Source organism: Musca domestica, unplaced genomic scaffold, assembly GCF_030504385.1.
Source record: "Musca domestica strain aabys unplaced genomic scaffold, Musca_domestica.polishedcontigs.V.1.1 31, whole genome shotgun sequence".
Taxonomy (NCBI): Eukaryota; Metazoa; Arthropoda; class Insecta; order Diptera; family Muscidae; genus Musca; species Musca domestica.
The window spans coordinates 6284828-6304196 of record NW_026712309.1 but is presented as its reverse complement, the minus strand read 5'-3'; the positions used below and the strand labels follow the sequence as shown (position 1 = coordinate 6304196).

Genomic DNA, 19369 nt, shown 5'->3' with positions numbered 1-19369 from the left:
TTTTTTTTTCGTAATTAAGTTTATATTTGATTCAATAATTGTAGTTTGTATCTTAATGTTGTTGTTATTATTGTGTGTTCTAATATGTTGTTCCAAAAATACATATTGTGTTTGTCCATTATTTTTTGTACAACAAAATGTGTATGTACATACATATTACTTTGTAGAATTGAAGCTATTAGCAACAGCAAAAAAGAGTCCAAGTAGAACCTGTAATTTTTCCATAGGGTTAAGGGTGGTAGTTTAATTTGTTATAATTTTTATACAACATTTAAAAACGAAATGAATTTGATAAATTTGTGATTGATCTCTTGTTGCGTTCACTTAGAAATCAATATCAAACACCCACCCATACAAACAAACACACAGGCACACACATACACATTTTTAGTAAACATTGAATTTGGTCATGTACAAAAATACCCACAGTCAACACAACACACTCCCACATACCAACAATTATACTTTATCAAAATAAAATCACAAAATTGAAATTCCAGAACAAATAAGTCACCAACCAACAATACCAACACCACAGCCACCACAACCGTAACTTCAAGTTTACTTTTTTATAATCCAAATGTTTTTTTTTTCTAATGTCGTAGATATAGTTTTGTTTTGCAGAAGTTAGTATCTTAAAATATCATTTGTTTATATCTCTCGTTAAATTGTTGTACTAAATTAAGGGGTAATTTTAATTGAAATTCGCCATGAAATATGGCAATACTCAAATGGATCCTTTTGAGAAAAATTATTAAAAGACCATTGCATTGTTGATCAGAGTAAATATTAATATTTTTAAACTCTTATTAACGGGAGTTATTTTAAATTCCCTTGATCCCTATAGGGGAAAGCCTTCTTAAGTTTCGAAAAATCCCTTCGTGGCGAATAGTAAATTAAAATTAGCCCCAAAAACTATTATTGTAGACAAATCTTAAACTAATTGTATTTTTGTCTAATTTTTTGTATTTTTCACCCACAAACAAACAAAAACCAATACCAAAAACACATAAATACTATGTACTATCTTACCAAACAAACAAAAAAAAACACAATTCAAAACTAAAAAAAAAAAATTAAAACGGCCACAAACTGTGGTTTGGTTGAACACAATGTGACCAACGGGACTGCAAATTTACACCTATTTGTTAAAAATATGTCCTTTACCTCAAAAATTAAAAAAAAAAAACAAAAGAAATTGCTGGGAGCTGCTATCGAACGAAAACCTAAAATCGAAAATGTCAACTTGGCTGGAGGCAAACTAATAAGAGAAGCAAAGGTAAATGATGAAATCACTTGAATTCCCCCACTTTTTCTGTCCCCTATACACTATATCACGTCTGTCTGTATGTTTTTTGGAAAATTTTTGTAAAAAATTAGAATAACTGGCTGAATTTTTGAAATGCTAGGGGTAAGAGCATTTCGAAAGCTGCCATATTCGAGTTAGTTCATGTATATTAATGTTCTTTAGAACTGAACCCAAAAGGTATATTTACTGCTTTTTCAAATGACAAAAATAACTCAAGGATAAAGTATTAAATGACAAAAGGTTTAATTTTGTTTTGGTGGTGTGTAAATAACTTGAACAAAATTTATTTTAATATTAAAAAAAAAAAACAAAAAAATAAAACCAAAAACAACCAAATCAATTGTATTAAAAAAGCACTAAATATTTACTTATACTTTCGTACAAAACTTTATATCCTAATTCCTTAAAATTCTTTTACTTATAAACAAACAAAAAACCAAACAAACAAAAATACAATCACTAACCTCAACAAATAAATTTAACTTTTAACATTAACCCCCCTTCAACCCCCTAAAAAACAAACAACAATTTAAACAAAACCAAATAACCAAAAAACAAACCAACCACCACATTCGCCGTTCAATGTAAAGATCTACGATGGTAAATGTCTGCGCTTCATCGACTGGCTATTGGAAGCGCGTCCCTCATTTTCACCACCACGTCGTGATCTACGTCCCGCAGATAGTGATCCCGGCGCAACACAGTATTACAGCCAACGTTTGGACATTTTAAATACGAAATACGATCGATTGTTGGAACAATTATCACAGCGTCTAAAGACGGCTATCGAAGTTAACGGTAGCGATGGTTTGGTAAGTTTTGCAAAATTTCTATCATATTACCATTGTATGTGTGTATGTATATTATATATATGAGCAAGTTGTGTGTTTGAAATATGAATGAATTGAAGATTTTCTTTCGTAAATTCAACTGCAATAGATTCAAGTCTAATGGGCACCACGGGTAGGCACACGGTGTAATCAAGAAATTAAAACTTTGCAACGATAGCAGGGATCCGGCAACGAACATGGTTCCAATTGGCCCTTTATGTAGGTTAGGTTAGTGGATGTATAGTTGCAATTGAGATTGTAACTACCTCTCTCGGAGACCTTTCGGTCCTATGTGAGAAAAAGAAGTATTCCTTTTTAAGATGAAAGTTAAGAAGGATGAAAGTTGATAGGTCTTTGGAGAAAAGTATCGAAAACAGTTACCAGTAAACTATTTTTACGAATTTACAGGGTGAGATAAAAACACTGCAACAAAATCCTAACGCCATAATTTTTTCTTTTTTTTTTAATTTTATTGAATGAAAGCAAAAAATGTCGGAAATAGTATCACATTTTAGAATAAGTTTAGGTTTGTTCGAATTGGTCAACTCTGGCACGAATTATGGCCTTCAAACGGCCAATGAAACCGTCACACGCTGCCCGAATGTTGCTCTGCGGAATTTTGGCCCATTCCCGGCGAAGCGCTTGCTTGAGGTGATCGGCACTTTGGTATTTTTTAGTGCCAACCTTGCTTTCCATACTACTCTAGACACTATACGGTCCACGGATTGGTATCCAGAGGCTTTGGTGGCCATTGTGTGCTGGAAATAAGGCGAGGAACCTCATTTGCGGCAAAAATGTTTGCATGCCCAAGGCTTTAATACACCCTTCAAAATATTTTTGCTATAATATTCGGCATTTATTCTGATGCCACGGTCGATTAATACGAGCGCAGAGCGACCATCGGCTGTTATGGCGGCCCACACCATCACCATGGCGGGCGCTTGAGTTCTGGTGGCCAACCGAAGGTACACATTTTTAGCTAACCTCTTTGGCAAGTAAACACGATCATTTTGTTGGTTTACAAGCTGCTGGGCAACGAATGTTTTCTCATCGGAGAAAACCAAATTCGTCAGTTCACCACTTTCGGCCAATCGAAACAAATCTTTAGCTCTTTCTTTAGTCTATTTTCTTTTCGTTGCGGCTTGTAAACAATATAATGAGCTGTCACTGGATTAATTTTAACAGCTGTCGGACGAGTGGCTTAGAAATGACAGCAGTCTGAAGTTAGTTGACGTTTTTCCATCTCACCCTGTATAGATAACCAAGGAATCCGTGTCTGAATGTACACTGAGATCATGATAATAACATCATGAATAGAGTATTACACTTCCTCACCCTCACACTCACTGTAGTATTCGACGACAGAATTATTCCATTAAGACGTTCTTGATCGGATGTTTCAGTGGCCTGCTTTTATCCCTATTGTTATCCGTAACGTTGATTTATTCAAGCTTAATAGAGGGCAGATTTAATACCTTGCACCGTGGTTTGTCAACACACTTTGGCTTTCCTTTAATATAACGGTGACTAGGTACAAAGTCGGTGTGCAGATTTCCCAGGACTGTTTTATACCTCAGGACAGCATCGGAATTGATTTTCAAAGATAGTTTTAAGATATCATTATCACAATGATTTCTGCTTGGCAAACACTGCACCTTCCATCCAACTCGTGGGAGTTATTATTATTATGTAACAACAACAACAAAAAATATGCTTATGAAGTTTCATGCAATAAATTTAAAAAATGTCCATAAACTTTAGATAAAATATTGAAAAAATCCCCACTGTCCGTCTTAAAATAATGATAATAATATCATTTTTTGTTTTCACAATTACCACATTTCTGTTCTAAATAACATCAACTATTTTTATATAAATCAGTTTTATTTCCCCTTTTTGGTTATTCTAATCGCTGGCAGCTATTTAAATTGCTTAGCATTCTTTTCAAATTAGATTTATTTTTTTGAAAAATTAATTAAACTCTAGAATCATTTCCTAAATGGCTATGAATTTAAATTAGCATTTTTTGAAATACAAAAACACAACATGATTCTTTGCATTGGACAATCGGAATATTAAGTTTCAAACTGGTTTTGAAGAAACCAAATAAAAAACAAAACCAAACAAAACAGACTGAGTGAGTGAGTGAGCAGAGGCATATGCCGGTTTTGAGTATCAAAATAGCAACAAATTAAAAATCATTTAAATATTTGGCATTTGTGATGTCGTTAGACATATTCGAATATTTGTAAACACTTCAACGCGTCTGAGACCGTCAAAATAGTTACAAAATTATAATAAGAAATAGATTAATAAGTTTATTCTAATTTGTATCTCTGTCAGAGCCTACCTATTCTTTGTGTAGGTTGTTGGAATATAAATAATTCCAAAATTAGATATGTCATTTACATTTCTAATTGGCCAACGATAAATATCTGAGTTTTACGTTTAAGATATCGTAGAAACTACAAAACCCCGAGTGATTTCAATTCACTTGTTTTTTTTTTTTAAGATTAATAGAACCTGATGTTTTGCAAGCCATCTGATTTAATATTTAACTCAAACCAGTTCTGTTCGAACAAATAAACAAAGCCAAACTGCATTAACGAAACAATGGATTCAAATCGTGAAATAAATTTGTTTATACAAGCAATGGCAACAAATTAACAAATGAATAAAACATAACAAATAGCCTTACGGATGATGACGTGATATCTGGTCAGAACTGAGAGAAAAGAAAACCAACAACTACACTTATGATGTTCTCTGCTGCATTAAGCCAAAGTTTGAGGCTGAAATCGTCAATCATGGTCGTCGTCATCGTTTAAAACTAATTTATCCAAATTATATGGTTTTCATTTGGTGGCAATTAATTTGTCACCTCTCTGGCATTGCCACCCACTTCTTACCGCTCCTTAAGTCAGCGTTAAAAATAAACATGTACCCACATACGACACCACCAGTAGTAAGCCTCGTTCTTTGGTATCATATTTTTTTAGTTTCGTTGCTACTTTAGAATATTAATTTTTATTCGGTTCGAATGTTGTTTAACTTCAGCAAAATCTTGTTGACAATGAGTTCATTAGCTGCCGAAGCTGCTGCTATTTTTTCTATTATTTCTATTAACTCACCAAATGCTTTAAAAATAAAGCATAACATCATGCAAATTTTGAATTGTCTATTTGTAGTAAATCCCATTCTCCCATGATGAAGGTGGTCAATTGATGGATTAGTGTTGCGTTGAAAAAGCAAAGCAAAATAAAACAAAACTATAAACGATGATTGAACCCCCATTTGATTTGTCATTGATCACTGAAATTTGTATTCAGAGATATGATTTCATGTGCAGCCAACAACAAAAACATCAAATTGACTTTATTTGTCAAAATTCTAATTAGATTTTGGACACATCGTCATTGGGGTGATGTATTAATTAAAGTATTTCTAAATTGTATGTGGTTAATGAATAAAGTTGACAACAAGAACTACAAAAAGATAATGTATAATTTATATATCTCATCATAAATGAGTAATTTATTGTTTTAAACGAAGACCATTTATATTCCTTTCGAAAGGTGCTCGAAGATCTAAAATGTGCAGGAAAGTAAAAAAAGATACCGCGCACTAACAACACAATTATGCAAAGCATTAAATATTTAAGTATTTTTCAATCCTAGCAAATTCCCCATAAACAATCATTATGCCTGACAGCTGGCGCTCTCATAAATATGCCGATTTAATATTCCATTCGAGAAAAACATCTGTCAAATCGAAACTTCGCTTGCATCTCATTAATACAAATTTAAAAGTTAACCCGATACTTCCAACTTGACTTTATTATCAAATTTATTTATTTTGGCCCAATAACTCACGTCACATTTATGTTATAAACCTCCAAAGAAGTAGATTAATCTTTATGGCCTTACAAGTTTTGTTTTCATCGAAATTAATCAATTCGCTCTTCATTTGAACATTCGATGACACTGTTGCTTTTCACACTCACAAAAGAGAAGCCAATGTTATTGTTGTGATGTCATCCAGCTGAACATGATCATCACTCACGCATTTATAAACAAACATACAAATAGAGTATAGGGCGACCTCATGACACACACACCCTTCCTCCTATACTCACTTTGCTCATTCGTTGTTCACACGTTTTTTTTTTTCGTCTTTTTTTTTTGACAAATGCCTTTTTTTACACACACAATACAAAAACAAATTCAAATGAAAAGGAGAGTTTTTTTCTTAATTTACATATTATTTTTTGTTGTTATTGTTATATTTGTTTTCAAGGTTAATTTAATAATCTTAAACAATATAATTTGAGTGTTTTATTATTAATTTTTTGTGGTTGTTATTATTTTCATAAAATGCCGCCATTGGCGTTACAATCGGAGGAGAGAACAAAAGACATGAAGAGAGAGTTGAAAGATTTTTATGTTAGAATTTGCATTGAATTCGTAACTATTTGGGTGGACTTTTTGATAAGATCTCACATTAGTCTTGGACGTTTTGAGTTGTTAAGGAACTTACATTTTATAAAAAAAAAAAAAACAAGTAAAATAGTATCAGTCGGGTTTGCCGACAGCTGTATACCCCCAACCTTGAGTTATGATTATTCAAACTGTTGACCGTTTGTGGTGGGAGGTTCCGAAGCAGTTGGAAAATATTGACCAATTGACAGACTACTTCCTATACTTTATATGAGATATGTGCAAATTTTTGGAAAATGTGGAAATATGCTAGAGGTAACAGATATAGCGGACCGATGTATTCCATATTCATACTTCATCTAATACAGATAAAAAATGAGGAATGTGCAAAATTTAAAGGAAATCGAACATATATTTCCAATTCAATTCGAAATCATAAATTCCATATTCATATCAGATTTCTGGTTAAGAGAAATATTTAGATGTAAAGAATCGCCGACTGGTTTCGCAAGTTATGACAGATATAAGTATCGAAAATTGTAAACCTTTGTGGGTGAGGTACCAGAAGGGGATTGGCAGATATATATCATCTTTACAACAGATCTTGCATTAGCAAAAAATATTTAAATGTGTGAATTTTGAAGAGAGGCGGATGTTTATTTCGCTTTCTTTGAACGTTTTGTTTTTCAAAAACGTTGAACCCTATGTGGGGAAGGTACCTGAAGAAATGGTCCGATCTGTACCATCTTTATAAAAGATCTTGTATTGATGGAAATATTGCGATGTACCAAGTCTGAATGAAATCGGATTTTAACTTCGCATTTTATGAGCTTCATGGATACCCAAAATTTTGACCCTTTGTGGGGGCGGTACCAGAAGGAGTGGACCGATATATCCCTTTTTCACACCATACCTTGGGTTAATAAAATTATTGTTATGCGTGTAATTTCAAAACAATCGGACACTTACATCACATTTTATAAAAGTTATAGTTTTTCAAAATGTTGACCCTTTGTGGGGGAGGTACTTGATGGAGTGGACCGATATTGTCCATTTTCGCACCTGATCTTGGGTTAATAAAAATATTGTTATGCGTGTAATTTGAAAAAAATCACTTACATCATATTTTATATGAGTTATAATTGTTTAAAATGTTGACCCTTTGTGGAGAAGTACTTGATGCAGTGGACCAACATCGTCCATTTTCGCACCCGACGTAGCACTGATGTAAATATTAGGATTTTCAAAGTTGGAGCAAAATCGGATTATCCTTTCTCTTTCTTTGCAGTAAATTATTTTCTTTGAAAATTTTGTCATTTGGGGGGAGTTACCAGAAGGAGTGGACCGATATTGCCCATCTCCGAACTCGATCTAAGTTTGACAATATTATTACGATATACCAAGTTTGGATCAAATCGGATACTCGCTACGAGAGTTATCGTGCGCTATTACTTCATTATTTCGATGAGCCACATTTTGGCCGTATCAAATGATATATAAGCTCACTAGCCATATGGCGACCGATTAGATCGGTTTCTCTTGTTACATAATGGGCTGAGGTGTCAGTTCTTCACCGAGTAGAAATTGGTTCTTGAAGGATCGTAGATTCGACTGTTGTAGAAATTTGTTTAACAATTTTGATAAAGTCGGCTCTGTAGTGCTTGAAATATAGATACTGGAGTTTTAATTTAATTTCGCAACATAGAATTTGATTAAGAAAAACCTCGCGCAACTAAACAATTTGATCATCTTACATGAAATGTCTGAAGTACCATCTATAAAATATTAGCAAATATTAATAATTTGTTGAACAATTTTAACTAAAAATCAGCTATTACCCCAAACCCATTACGAATTTACCCGGATTCCTGCAATATTAACTGAAATCGAGTCGGTGTCTTGTTTCAGTAATGCAGAGTCGACTGTCGACTCCATAGTCACTTCAAGGTAACTTCTTCCCCTTCCCCATTTAATGGCCCTCATTAATATTACATAGGCGTATCAACTTACAGACCTCTTTTTTTTGTTAGAACTCACAAAATAGAACAGGCCACCATGTATGGACAATGTTGGACAACTATAAAAAAAAAAACATTTTACTTTCATAATGATTTCGACACATTTTATTATATTTCCAAAAAATCAAGACTTTCCGAATAAGGCATATAACTGTGGCCTCAAAGTAGGTAGAGAGTATGTGGTGGATAGATATGTGTGGTAGGTATGTGGCTAAGAATGAATCAAGCTGGTAGGCTTTAAGGTTAGAGACTTGTAAATCCCTCGTGCTTTGTTTTTAGTGTTTTTTTCGACTAGTTTCACTTCTACGAAATGACATCATTACATTTTCGCTTTGAAATACCTAGGTTCTCACTTTAATGAAGACATCGACTATACAACTCAAGCTAAGCTGTGGCCATGACTTGTGGTTGTATTACTGCTTGTTTGCTTGCTTGCTTTCGGTGTATGTGTGCGTGGTATTTGCCACACAAAATGGGTTTTTTGGTTTAAAGATAAAAGTAGCCAACCTGTTTGGTGTTCTATGGCGGCAACGGCGGCAGTACATCATGGTTTGCTTTTAGGAATTATAATTGTTTATTACTGAAGCACAATAACAACAAGCATGACGACGTATCTCATAACAACCAAACAAAATAAGCTTCCTTTAGTTTTCTGGCCGCTGTTGTTGGTGTTGTTATTTTTTTCTTCAAATACTCTATGAAACAAATGCCAATTTTTTTGAGTTAGTTTTTTGTTTGCTTGTCAGACAATACACATGGCTAATAGGCGACTAATGCAAGAGTAGAGGAGGACAATGACATGTCTGCCAGACATTTGGAGAGCAACCGGCATTTGTTTTTGTTGTTAATGTTTATTGTTTATTTCCCCCCAATTAGCACGCACACAAATACAAAAAAAAAATACCCAGCGCACTGTTATCTTATGAATGGGACAAATACAAAATGTTAGGATTCTGCTGTAAACATTTTCTGAATTCGTTCTCTCTGTTATGGTGGCTCTCTTTGTGAGTTGAATTCTTAACACACACCAACACTCCAATCAGAGCTCTGTTATGGTACAATTCTCTTGTGCTGTGGAGCGCTGTGTTTGTGTATCTGCCTGGTGCAAAGCATTTGAAAACTACCAGAGGCCCCAAAATTGCCAATTTTTCAATCAGTCTACATATCGACGTGGTTGTGTAACGACGTTTATTTTTTTATTTAAAGCTCGTCTGTCTATTGGCACCCACTCTAACGTGTACATTTGTCGTTTGCCTGCCTACCGTCTTTTGTTGTGTGTGCTTTCCCTCACATTGTCTACTCTCTCCCCGTGCAGCGTGAGAGAGGAAATGAAATAAAATTAAAATTATGACTGCTATCGCAAATAAAATCTAATCGACTGCAAAACAACAAAAAAATTGGCTTAACTAATTCTACCAAAAAAAAATAAAAATATTTGTGTAGTTTGCCATTGCAAGAAATCAAAGAAGAGGAAGAAGCAGAAGAAGAAATCAACCAAAAAAAAGAAGCAAATTAAACTTACACTCCTAACGGGCGTTCAATGCAAGAAATGAAGTGCTAAACACAAATATTTCAGAAAATAAAAAAAAACAAGTGTATGTGTGTGCGTGTGTTGGATTGATTAGACATCGGCCCAAACCAAATAATTGCAACTGCAAATTGGCCCAGCCTTAAGTGTGTTTATGTTTATGTAGGCGTATGCGTACTATTGAGTCCTTTGTGACAACCGTCCTCGGTTACGTATACGCCATGTGGTGCTATAAATGTCAATATGATGTCATAAATAAAGAGAAAAAAAACATCAATTATAATTTGCTGTTGTGCTTTTGTTTACCATGTTTTTTTTTTTTTTTTTTTTGCAAAGGAAAATGAACTAATTTCATATTCTTTATCTTTTTTTTCAAAAGACCCAAGCTAAAGTGTTTGGGGTAAAAATTGAGTCCGCAAGAAGCTACAATAAAAAAAGTAGGAATTTACATTTTATTTTGTGGAACTTGTTTCATTAATTAATTTTTTTTTTAATTTTTTTCTTTTTCGTTTGAATATATCGTGCGAGTTAGCAACTAATGCATATATAAAATGATTTAAATCAAACAGAATTTTGTTTCCTTCCATATGTTTTCCAACGAATGAATGAATGAATAATTTTAAAAAACAAAAACAAAATAAAAGAGAACAGTCCAGAAAGAACAACAAGGGTAAAATTGATGGGGCACTGGCGAGTTGTGCGTTCCAAGTCAAACAAAACACAGCGCTTTTCTATTAAAATTCTAGGGAAATGTCATGAGTTTTTTTTATAGAATTCAACCTTGAACCATAAGGGCCACATTAATATTTTAGTTGATGTAGTTGCCGGCAGCCATTTGTAGAAATGCTGTTTACTTATTCATAAATGTTTTCCATTGGAAAAATAAATGAGTCAAGGCTAGAAATATTGTTAATCTTCATTAGGATAGCTGAAGAATTTGGTAATTAGAACAGCCGGTATCTAATGGGGGCAAATAAAACAAGAAAATTCAGAAAAGTTTGTAATTTTGTCGGTGTGAAAGAGTTAAAATTTCATTTTTCAATAGATTTAAAATTTTCCATTTAATTACCAATCAAATGTAATTTAAAGTGAAGTACCATTTTGTAAATAATCCTTAAAAAATGAGTGGTTTTTCAAAGCAGAACACGGGTCATTAGTCTTGTGATTACACACTATCTCTGCAATGCAAATCATTTAATGCAGCCTGTTTTTGCTGCACACATTTAATGCAGAAAACTGTTAACAACAACTCGTTGTGTTAAAAGAGATACAATTTCAGTTGTGTAATTTTAAGTTTTAATTCATTTTACAGGTGTGATGATGTCAGATTCATACGGCATAAATCACTACATAGTTTTTTTTTTTTTTTGGGAAACTAGTAATGAAGTACATGACTTACTCTGAAATAGTGAAGCATTCAAGGGGAAGTCCCAAAGTTTTTTTTTTTTGTAATCATTTGACTCATGAGCGGAACATACAGTTTTACAACTGCCATATGAAAATCAATCATGAATGTTTTTAGGGTCCCAATCATTGATTAGTGCAAACAAATGAGCTATTAAAAAAATAAAAGTACCAAAAGTCTTCGATCATGTCTCCGAACACACAGGCGTCTCAAAATTAAAAAAATGTCTTAGAACAATGTTGTAGAGATAGAGGGAAGAATAATTATGAGAAGATTAGACGCGAGGAGAATAAATTTGAAAACGGATATTTGTGATTGAGAAATGGATATATTTTTCTTTGTGGCAATTTTTGCACGTGTTGATTTGAACTTTTGGCTCTGTATCAATTGGTGTGTTCCCATACTTTTTTAAGTTCATTTTTGCCCAGAAATTGCACAAACGGAAAAGGGCAAAACTTCAAGATCGAAATATATCTGCTTCTACTTTTTTTTACAGATTTTTAGAGCTACTATTTTTAACACTCTCAAATTTACCTAGTAAATGAGAATGTCATATTTGTGGATGTGTGATCCCTTCACCATGTTGAACAATTTTTTTTAATTGTACTAGAATGATTTTTATCAGATCCTAATTATTTTTCATAGACCTGCCACAGGGACTCTTGTAAAAAATTGACATTAACAAATTTTCTTAATTAAACTGCCTTTAAATTTGAAAAAGATTCATGGAGTCAAGACTCTTTGTAGCTTCCTTTCCCAAACAAAGTATAATGTTTATTATTTGCAAAATTTAAATAATTATACAAATAATAAGTGTTTTGTGTATTATTTCCCACCATTTCCATTGTTTATAGTTATAATCATCAACTCTTTATTGCCCCTTTGTGTTTTGTGAACCAGACAAAGCGAAAAGAAGAAAAAACCAATAACCTTGAATATTATTTTTTAAATGTTTAAAACATCCGCTTCTTCGTCTTCTTCTTCATCTTCTTTCTGAGTCAATGTTTTCCCATTAAAAATGAAGAATCATCCACAACCATTTTAACCAAAATGAAAGGAGGAAAATGAGAAAATACATGTTTCGAAACAATAATAATAGTAATTATTAACATCCATTTCCAGTTTATGTTTCCCCATAAACAAATGGCAATGTAAAGCAACAGTTCCCTAACATGAAGTCTCAAATGTCATACTGACAAGTCATCTGACAATTTGGAAACATAAATAATAATTATGCTACATTGAAAAACAAAAAACAGAACATCACATTTTACTCCAAACGAAACAAAAACAAGAAACGTCAACACCCATATGGAACTACGTGTCACAATATTTGGTTACAATTACCAGAGATTAAAGGTCACAACGAAAATTCAGAGAGCCAGAGAAATTGTTCAGAGTCATCACTCATTTGTTTTGTTAAATTCTGTAATGTAATGTAACATTTCCATTGGACTCTCTTTCGTGAGCATTATTTTCAGTTTTCTTTTGGCGGTGGAGTAAGAGAATTACTCTTTCTTTCTGTTGCCACAATGACAGAGTTATTCTATCGATTTACTAAAACAAACATAATGTGCTACACACCGAACCAGCCAGCCAGCTCTCAGTTTTGATGACACTTTTACTATTTCTCTGTGTTTTTGTTGTTTTTTCTTACTGTCACCCACCAAATGCGGTCAGAGTAAATTTTCTTTTATGTTGTGTTAACGATTTAATTGAAATTTCAAACACGCTGCATTCGAAATCACATTTTGTAGAACAAGAAAGAAATGAGAAATAAAAGAAAAACATAACAACTGCCCTACCATGTGGTGGGTATGGACGTCTATGTGTGTCTGCAACTTTTTGATCTAAATTTTCACATGTTTTTTTTTTTTTCATTTCTGACCATTGCAAGAAACTTGTAAGAGGCATTCTACATATACTATATGTATTTTATTGTCAATGAATCTTAAAATATTGGCCATCTCTCATCAGCACCAATCTATTTTTTCCATCCACCAAACTTTCGTTACTCAGGCACACGTTTCAAGGCAATTAGTCACTTTTCCTTTCCGTCTTTTTTTTTTTTTTGTATCATCTTAACAATATAGCGTGAATAATATATATTTATGATTGCCAAATTTTTCAATAGTTTCTTCTGTTTTTCTCACACGCGAGTTTTGATACACAAGCCTTCAACTAGGCACCCAATTAGTATTTTTCTCAATGGCCAGTATTGCCCAATTGGTGATCTCTTTTTGGTTACAATGGCAACGGTTTTTTGTATTTGGTAAAATTGTTTATATATAAACTGTGTATATATATAATTCCAGTAAATAGTTCAGTGTTGTTACAAAAAAAAATGTAACAATTGTTGAAATTTGCTATTGGAAGTCATCTGTCAACACAAAGGTTCTGCAAACAAGAGCAATTCGAAAGGGAAATTTTCACAGTTGTATTACGGTGGATTTGTAAATTCAGAGAAATTTCTTCTTCCAATCACTTGCAAATCTTCTTCTTTTCCTGCGACAATCAGGCAGCTGTTATTGAATATCATTCAAAACATTGTTATAATGAAAATTGCATGACTATGTTTTTATTTTGTTTTTTTTCCTGCAAGAATAAGGTCTATCTAATTACTTTTTCCTGTAGAAATTGCCTAGCAATTACTATTACAGAGTCTAACGCCATAATTTTTACATTTCTCTTTTAATTTTATTGAATGAAAGCAAAAAATGTCGAAAATAGCATCAAATTTTAGAATAAGTTTAGATTTGTTCAAATTGGTCACCTTTGGCACGAATTATGGCCTTCAAACGACCAATGAAACCGTCACACATTGGCCGAATGTTGCTCTGCGGTATTTTGGCCCATTCCCGGCGAAGCGATTGCTTGAGGTGATTGACACTTTGGTATTTTTTAGTGCCAACCTTGCTTTCCAAAGTACGCGTGCTGAGTGCCATTTCGCTGAGTCCTGTTGGAATGTCCTAGGTAGGTGCGGCCAAAATGTTTGTGTGCCCAAGGCTTTAATATACCCTCCAGAATATTTTCGCGATAATATTCAGCATTTATTCTGATGCCACGGTCGATTAATTAAAGTGCATATTTTCAGCTGACCTCTTTGGCAAGAAAACACGATCATTTTGTTTGTTTACAAACTGCTGGACAACAAATGTTGTTTTCTCATCGGAGAAAACCAAATTCGGCAGTTCACCACTTCCGGCCAAGCGAAGCAACTCTTTAGCTTTTTTGAGTCTATTTTCTTTCTGTTGCATGGTAAGTTCTTGCACTTTTGGGAATTTCAATGGCTTTACCCCGAGCTCATTTTTCAATATTTGCCGAATGGAATATTGCGAGCCATTTCGGCCACTGCGACGCGGGTTTCGATCAAGTCGCTTCCCTAACAATATAATGAGTTGTCACCGGAATAATTTTAACACCTGTCGAACGAGTGGCTTAGAAATGACAACAGTCTGAAGTTGGTTGTAGTTTTTTTATTTCCATTTGCAGGAAAACTATTACAACAAACAGAAATTTGTGAGCAATCGGCTGATTTGTGAAAATAAAAGAATTTGTCCACTATAAAAATTTACAAAGCAGGCCATGTGAATTAATTTTTGGTTTTAATTTCTGTGGCTGGTACATAAAATAATCTTAAATAAAGACATCTTTCAGAATATTGTTTGTTGTTAAGTCCCATTTGCACTTAAATTTCTGGCATTTTGAAGAATAATTTGTACGGGAAATTGAAAGGAAATTCTTTTTTTTAGATTTCCATGGCGGAAATATCGCTTTTGCACTAAAAAAAAGTTGCAGTTAAATTTAAACTTCAAAAGATTTCAAAATTGTTGGTTTGTTCTTTTCGAAAGTGTTCCTATCAAAAAATGGTTGTTGGGAACAAAAAAAACTTGTTTTATTTTATTTCTTAGCAGCTGTTAGTGTTGTTGTTATATTCTCTCAATTATTATCACCATCATCAGAAACATCATCATTAATAAGCGATGACATCATTTGCTTTTATTTTTATTTTTTGTTACGTTGTCGTCGCTTAGCTCTGTCTGTTGTCGTTGGTCTGGTGCTATTTTTTTCTACTTTTTGTTGTTATTGTCTGTATTCGTTATATTTATTTGTTATACTTATACAAAGGTACAAGACCATACATACCTACGCACCAACAGATAAAATATTTAAATAATTTATTTTTTTTTTTTTGCTTTGCTTTTAAGTTCTACTTTTTTTGCTTTTTGCTATGTTTTTGTTGCGTTTTCTTGCTATTGTGTGCTTATGACAATGAATTTTGTTGTTGTTGACAAGTCTTAACGAAATTTTGTCATTGATATTATCGTTGTCTGTCTAAGGATATTAACTTAATTATTTTTCGTATGAATCAAGTCGAAATAGTTCGTTTTTTATCAGTGGGTCTCATAAAAAGCAAAACTTCAATATAAACTTTATTCGAAATGGAAACAAATATATGATTCAAAGAGTTTTTTTTTTTTTTTGAAATTAAATACATTTTATCTTGGAATTAGAAAATGACTAGATATGTGATTCCATGCCAGCTAATAGCGTATAAATACCATGTTTTGGGTAGTAACCTCTGAAGTCTTGTTTTTTGGTCCAATCATATAAAATTATATAAAAACTGGCAAAAAACTGTCCAAGCATTTTTACCGGGAAGCCATTTCTGTAGGTGAAAAACTAGTGAATTTTTTACTCGAATTTAAGAAACAATGGCATCGATTATGGCTCACTTTAAAAACTTTTTACCAGACAAATTTGGCCGAGTGGCATTATTGTTAGCTTCTGATTGGCTGAAATGTTGACTTTTGAAATTTTCTACTACTTTTTCGATCTCTCAGGTTTTACTATCCTGAAAAACGTGAATTTTGTATTTACTAACAGAGCGATGAACCTAATTTCCTCGAAAAAGATATAATTGCCCTACTAAAGTCATTTACCTTAATTTTACCTTGATTAAATTTTTTTGTAAAAATTTCTTTTGATAATTTACAGGGATTTTGTTTTAAGATTTTCCTATAAATCACATTATCTTTCAAAATTGTTGTTGTATGGTTACTGTATTATTCATTGGAAAAAAATAATATTTACAAGTAACAAGCAATTTCATGGGAAATAAAAAATAAATAGCTTCAATATTTACAACAAAGCGTTAATGGGACCGACTCTCGAACAAAGATTTTTGCAATGTGACCTCATCAATTCGAAACCTCTGCGGCCGGTCGGTCGGTCATCTGGCAAATGAGTGAAGCGTATTTTTTTTTGTTCTCATCAAAAGTATTCAATTGTTTTCCCCTTCATCCATTGTCTTTCTTCTTAACAACAAAGAACAATTTTCAATTCAAATGGTGTCTGGAGTTCTTTTTTCTCACTACTTGAATCCAGTAATACTTGAGATGCAATTGTTAGGGAAGACATGTTGCAGTTTCTTCTTTTCTTGGAAATGTTTTTTTTTTATAAACTGTACTCTCATGTTATTATTCGATATAAATCCTCTATAAATAATGAGGAAATTATAGGATTTAATTGAAATCGAAAGCTGACCAAGTCTGGACACTTCGCAATTCTCTAGACTCCATTTGAAGGAAAAACCTAACGTCTTCTAAATCTATTTTTATTTTTATTTTTACTAACTTATGTTCAGTAAAAATTCATTAGATTTTAGCTAGCTTTCAAATCACCATAGCTGCCTCCATTCTCAAATCGTGAATAATTGAGGCTGGGTAATTGAAACGGCGAAAAAAAACATTCATCATTATTCTTGAAAAAAAAATTGCCGGTATTGTTGTTGCTGTCATTGTTGTGCGAGTGCCTTTTATTGCCTGTACTCAGTTCACTCATTAACTATTGGCATTTGCTTAGATCTTGGGTCTGGCGTCTTATCAAGAGTTTCTTTTTTTTTTTTTTTTGTATTTGTTCGTTAGTGATTTTTTTATAAATAGAGCCTAAAGCAAAAAATGAAGTCACTTCTCTGAAATTAAGTTTGCTATTGCTTAAAAAAACAACAACAAATGACTGAAGTGCAAGTTCAAAATTGTTTGTATACGTCTTTAAATAGTATCACGTCATCTTTTTGCAGCAGATTTCCTTCGGAAATTCTCTTTAAAATAGAGAGGCGTCAGAGAATGTGATTGTAGTAAATCAGTTATTGATGGAAATGTATTTTCCATTTAATGCAACACTGATACATACAAATATTAATACTATTTTTATACCCTCCACCATTCGGTGGAGGGTATGTTAATTTTGTCTAGATCTAGCGATGTCCGTCTGTCTGTTGTAATTACGAACGAATTGAGATAGAAAGCTAAAATTTTTGCATACATGCACAGTATACCAGTAGGCAGGTTGAGTTCGCAAATGGGCGGTCCACGTTTTCGTATAGCCCCCATATAACGATACCTCCCGATATTCGGTATTTTCATGATTTTAGCGACAGTATTTACCGGAATTATTTCAAATTTCATATTTAAAGTTCGTAAGGGGTACTACAAGCTATGAAAAAAAAATTGTATGCAGGTCCACGTCTTCGTATAGCCCCCATATAACGGTACCTCCCTATATTCGGTATTTTGATGGTTTTAGCGACATTATTCCCCGGAATTGTTTCAAACTTGGTATTTGAAGTTCGTAATGGATGCTACAGTCTGTGACGGAAAATTGTCTATGCAGGTCGAGGTCTTCGTATAGCTCCGATATAACCGTACCTCCCTATATACGGTATTTTGATGGTTTTAGCTACATTATTCACCATTTATTTCAAGTTTCGAATTTGAATATGGTAATGGCTTTTGACAAACAATGCCTAGAGCGGTTGCTATTATTCAAGTCTTAATATTCTTTTTACAGAATATATCACATATGTTCGCATATAACGCTAGAGCCCCATGGCTCAACACCGGAGATAAAACGCGTTGTAATAGTACCTCTTACAAGCAGCGGTGGCTTGTGCAGATTACTCAGAAAGTATACCCAAGAGGTGGGAATTTTTGGAAATTTGAGAAACTGGTGACACTGTAGGAGGCAACAGCCGATGATATTGTCTTGTCTTGTTAGCCGAATCGAAATGTAGAAACTTCATAGCTGTTGGGATCATCTCAACACCTGGGGCTGTAGAGTGTGGCCTAGTCGGAAGTGTTTCCCAAATATCCTTTTTTGAATTTGATGGTTTCAAAGAAAAAGGCAAGTTCGCGGAACATTTTACCTTTTCTATGTTTGCCGTGGAAACTAATACAGATTCCCATATGACTTTAGTAATAGCCAGGGAAGAGGAAAGTGTTCGAAGTGTTCAACAAGAGCATTGGCAAGGGTTGTAGGGTTTTTTTTTAATTTTGGACCAAGGGGTTTGAAATTTGAGTACCATGGAAGACTTCAACTATAGATGACTTAAGATAATCCATATATTTCTGTAGCTTATCCTCACAATTTACATTTTTCCAAAGCTAATAAAGAAACGATGCTTTTATAAAAAGAACAATAATGGGTTTAAGCCTGAGTATTTTTTTGCAACAACAATATACTACGGTATCAGGAACAAACATACTAACACTGCTCGAAAAAATAAATAGAAAATATATAGATTACTTGTTTTTCTTTTTTTCGACATTTTTATTGATGCTCAAAACTAGACATTTACTTTGGACATACCCTTTTTTGTGTGTAATCAAGATGACTGTGTAATGGGAGTAAGCCTGCCTTCTCCTTCATTTCTATTTGATGTGGTTTACTTGCGCTGCAAATAGCCCAGTTTTCCAAGCCTCATTTTGTGATCACTCACCCACTGATGCATTAGTCATAGACTTTCAGTCTCGATTGTAGTCAGAAGCGGTTCTTATCGACA

At 33.4% G+C, this 19369-nt stretch overlaps 1 protein-coding gene across 29 annotated transcripts in view; it reads left to right on the top strand.

The window, feature by feature from the left end:
* LOC101893893 (microtubule-actin cross-linking factor 1) overlaps positions 1 to 19369 on the top strand; it is a 204558-nt gene that overhangs the window by 151516 nt on the left and 33673 nt on the right. For 20 of the 29 annotated variants that reach the window (XM_059125040.1, XM_059125031.1, XM_059125041.1 and 17 more), the window contains 2 exons: positions 1196 to 1279; positions 1900 to 2121. The exons of 5 other annotated variants lie outside the window; for them this stretch is intronic. In XM_059125040.1, the coding sequence (XP_058981023.1) occupies positions 1196 to 1279; positions 1900 to 2121 (306 nt within the window). Of the gene's footprint in view, positions 1 to 1195; positions 1280 to 1899; positions 2122 to 9510; positions 10189 to 19369 lie in introns of those variants that run through there. 4 more of the 29 variants (XM_059125034.1, XM_059125045.1, XM_059125033.1 and 1 more) reach the window with 3 other exon arrangements.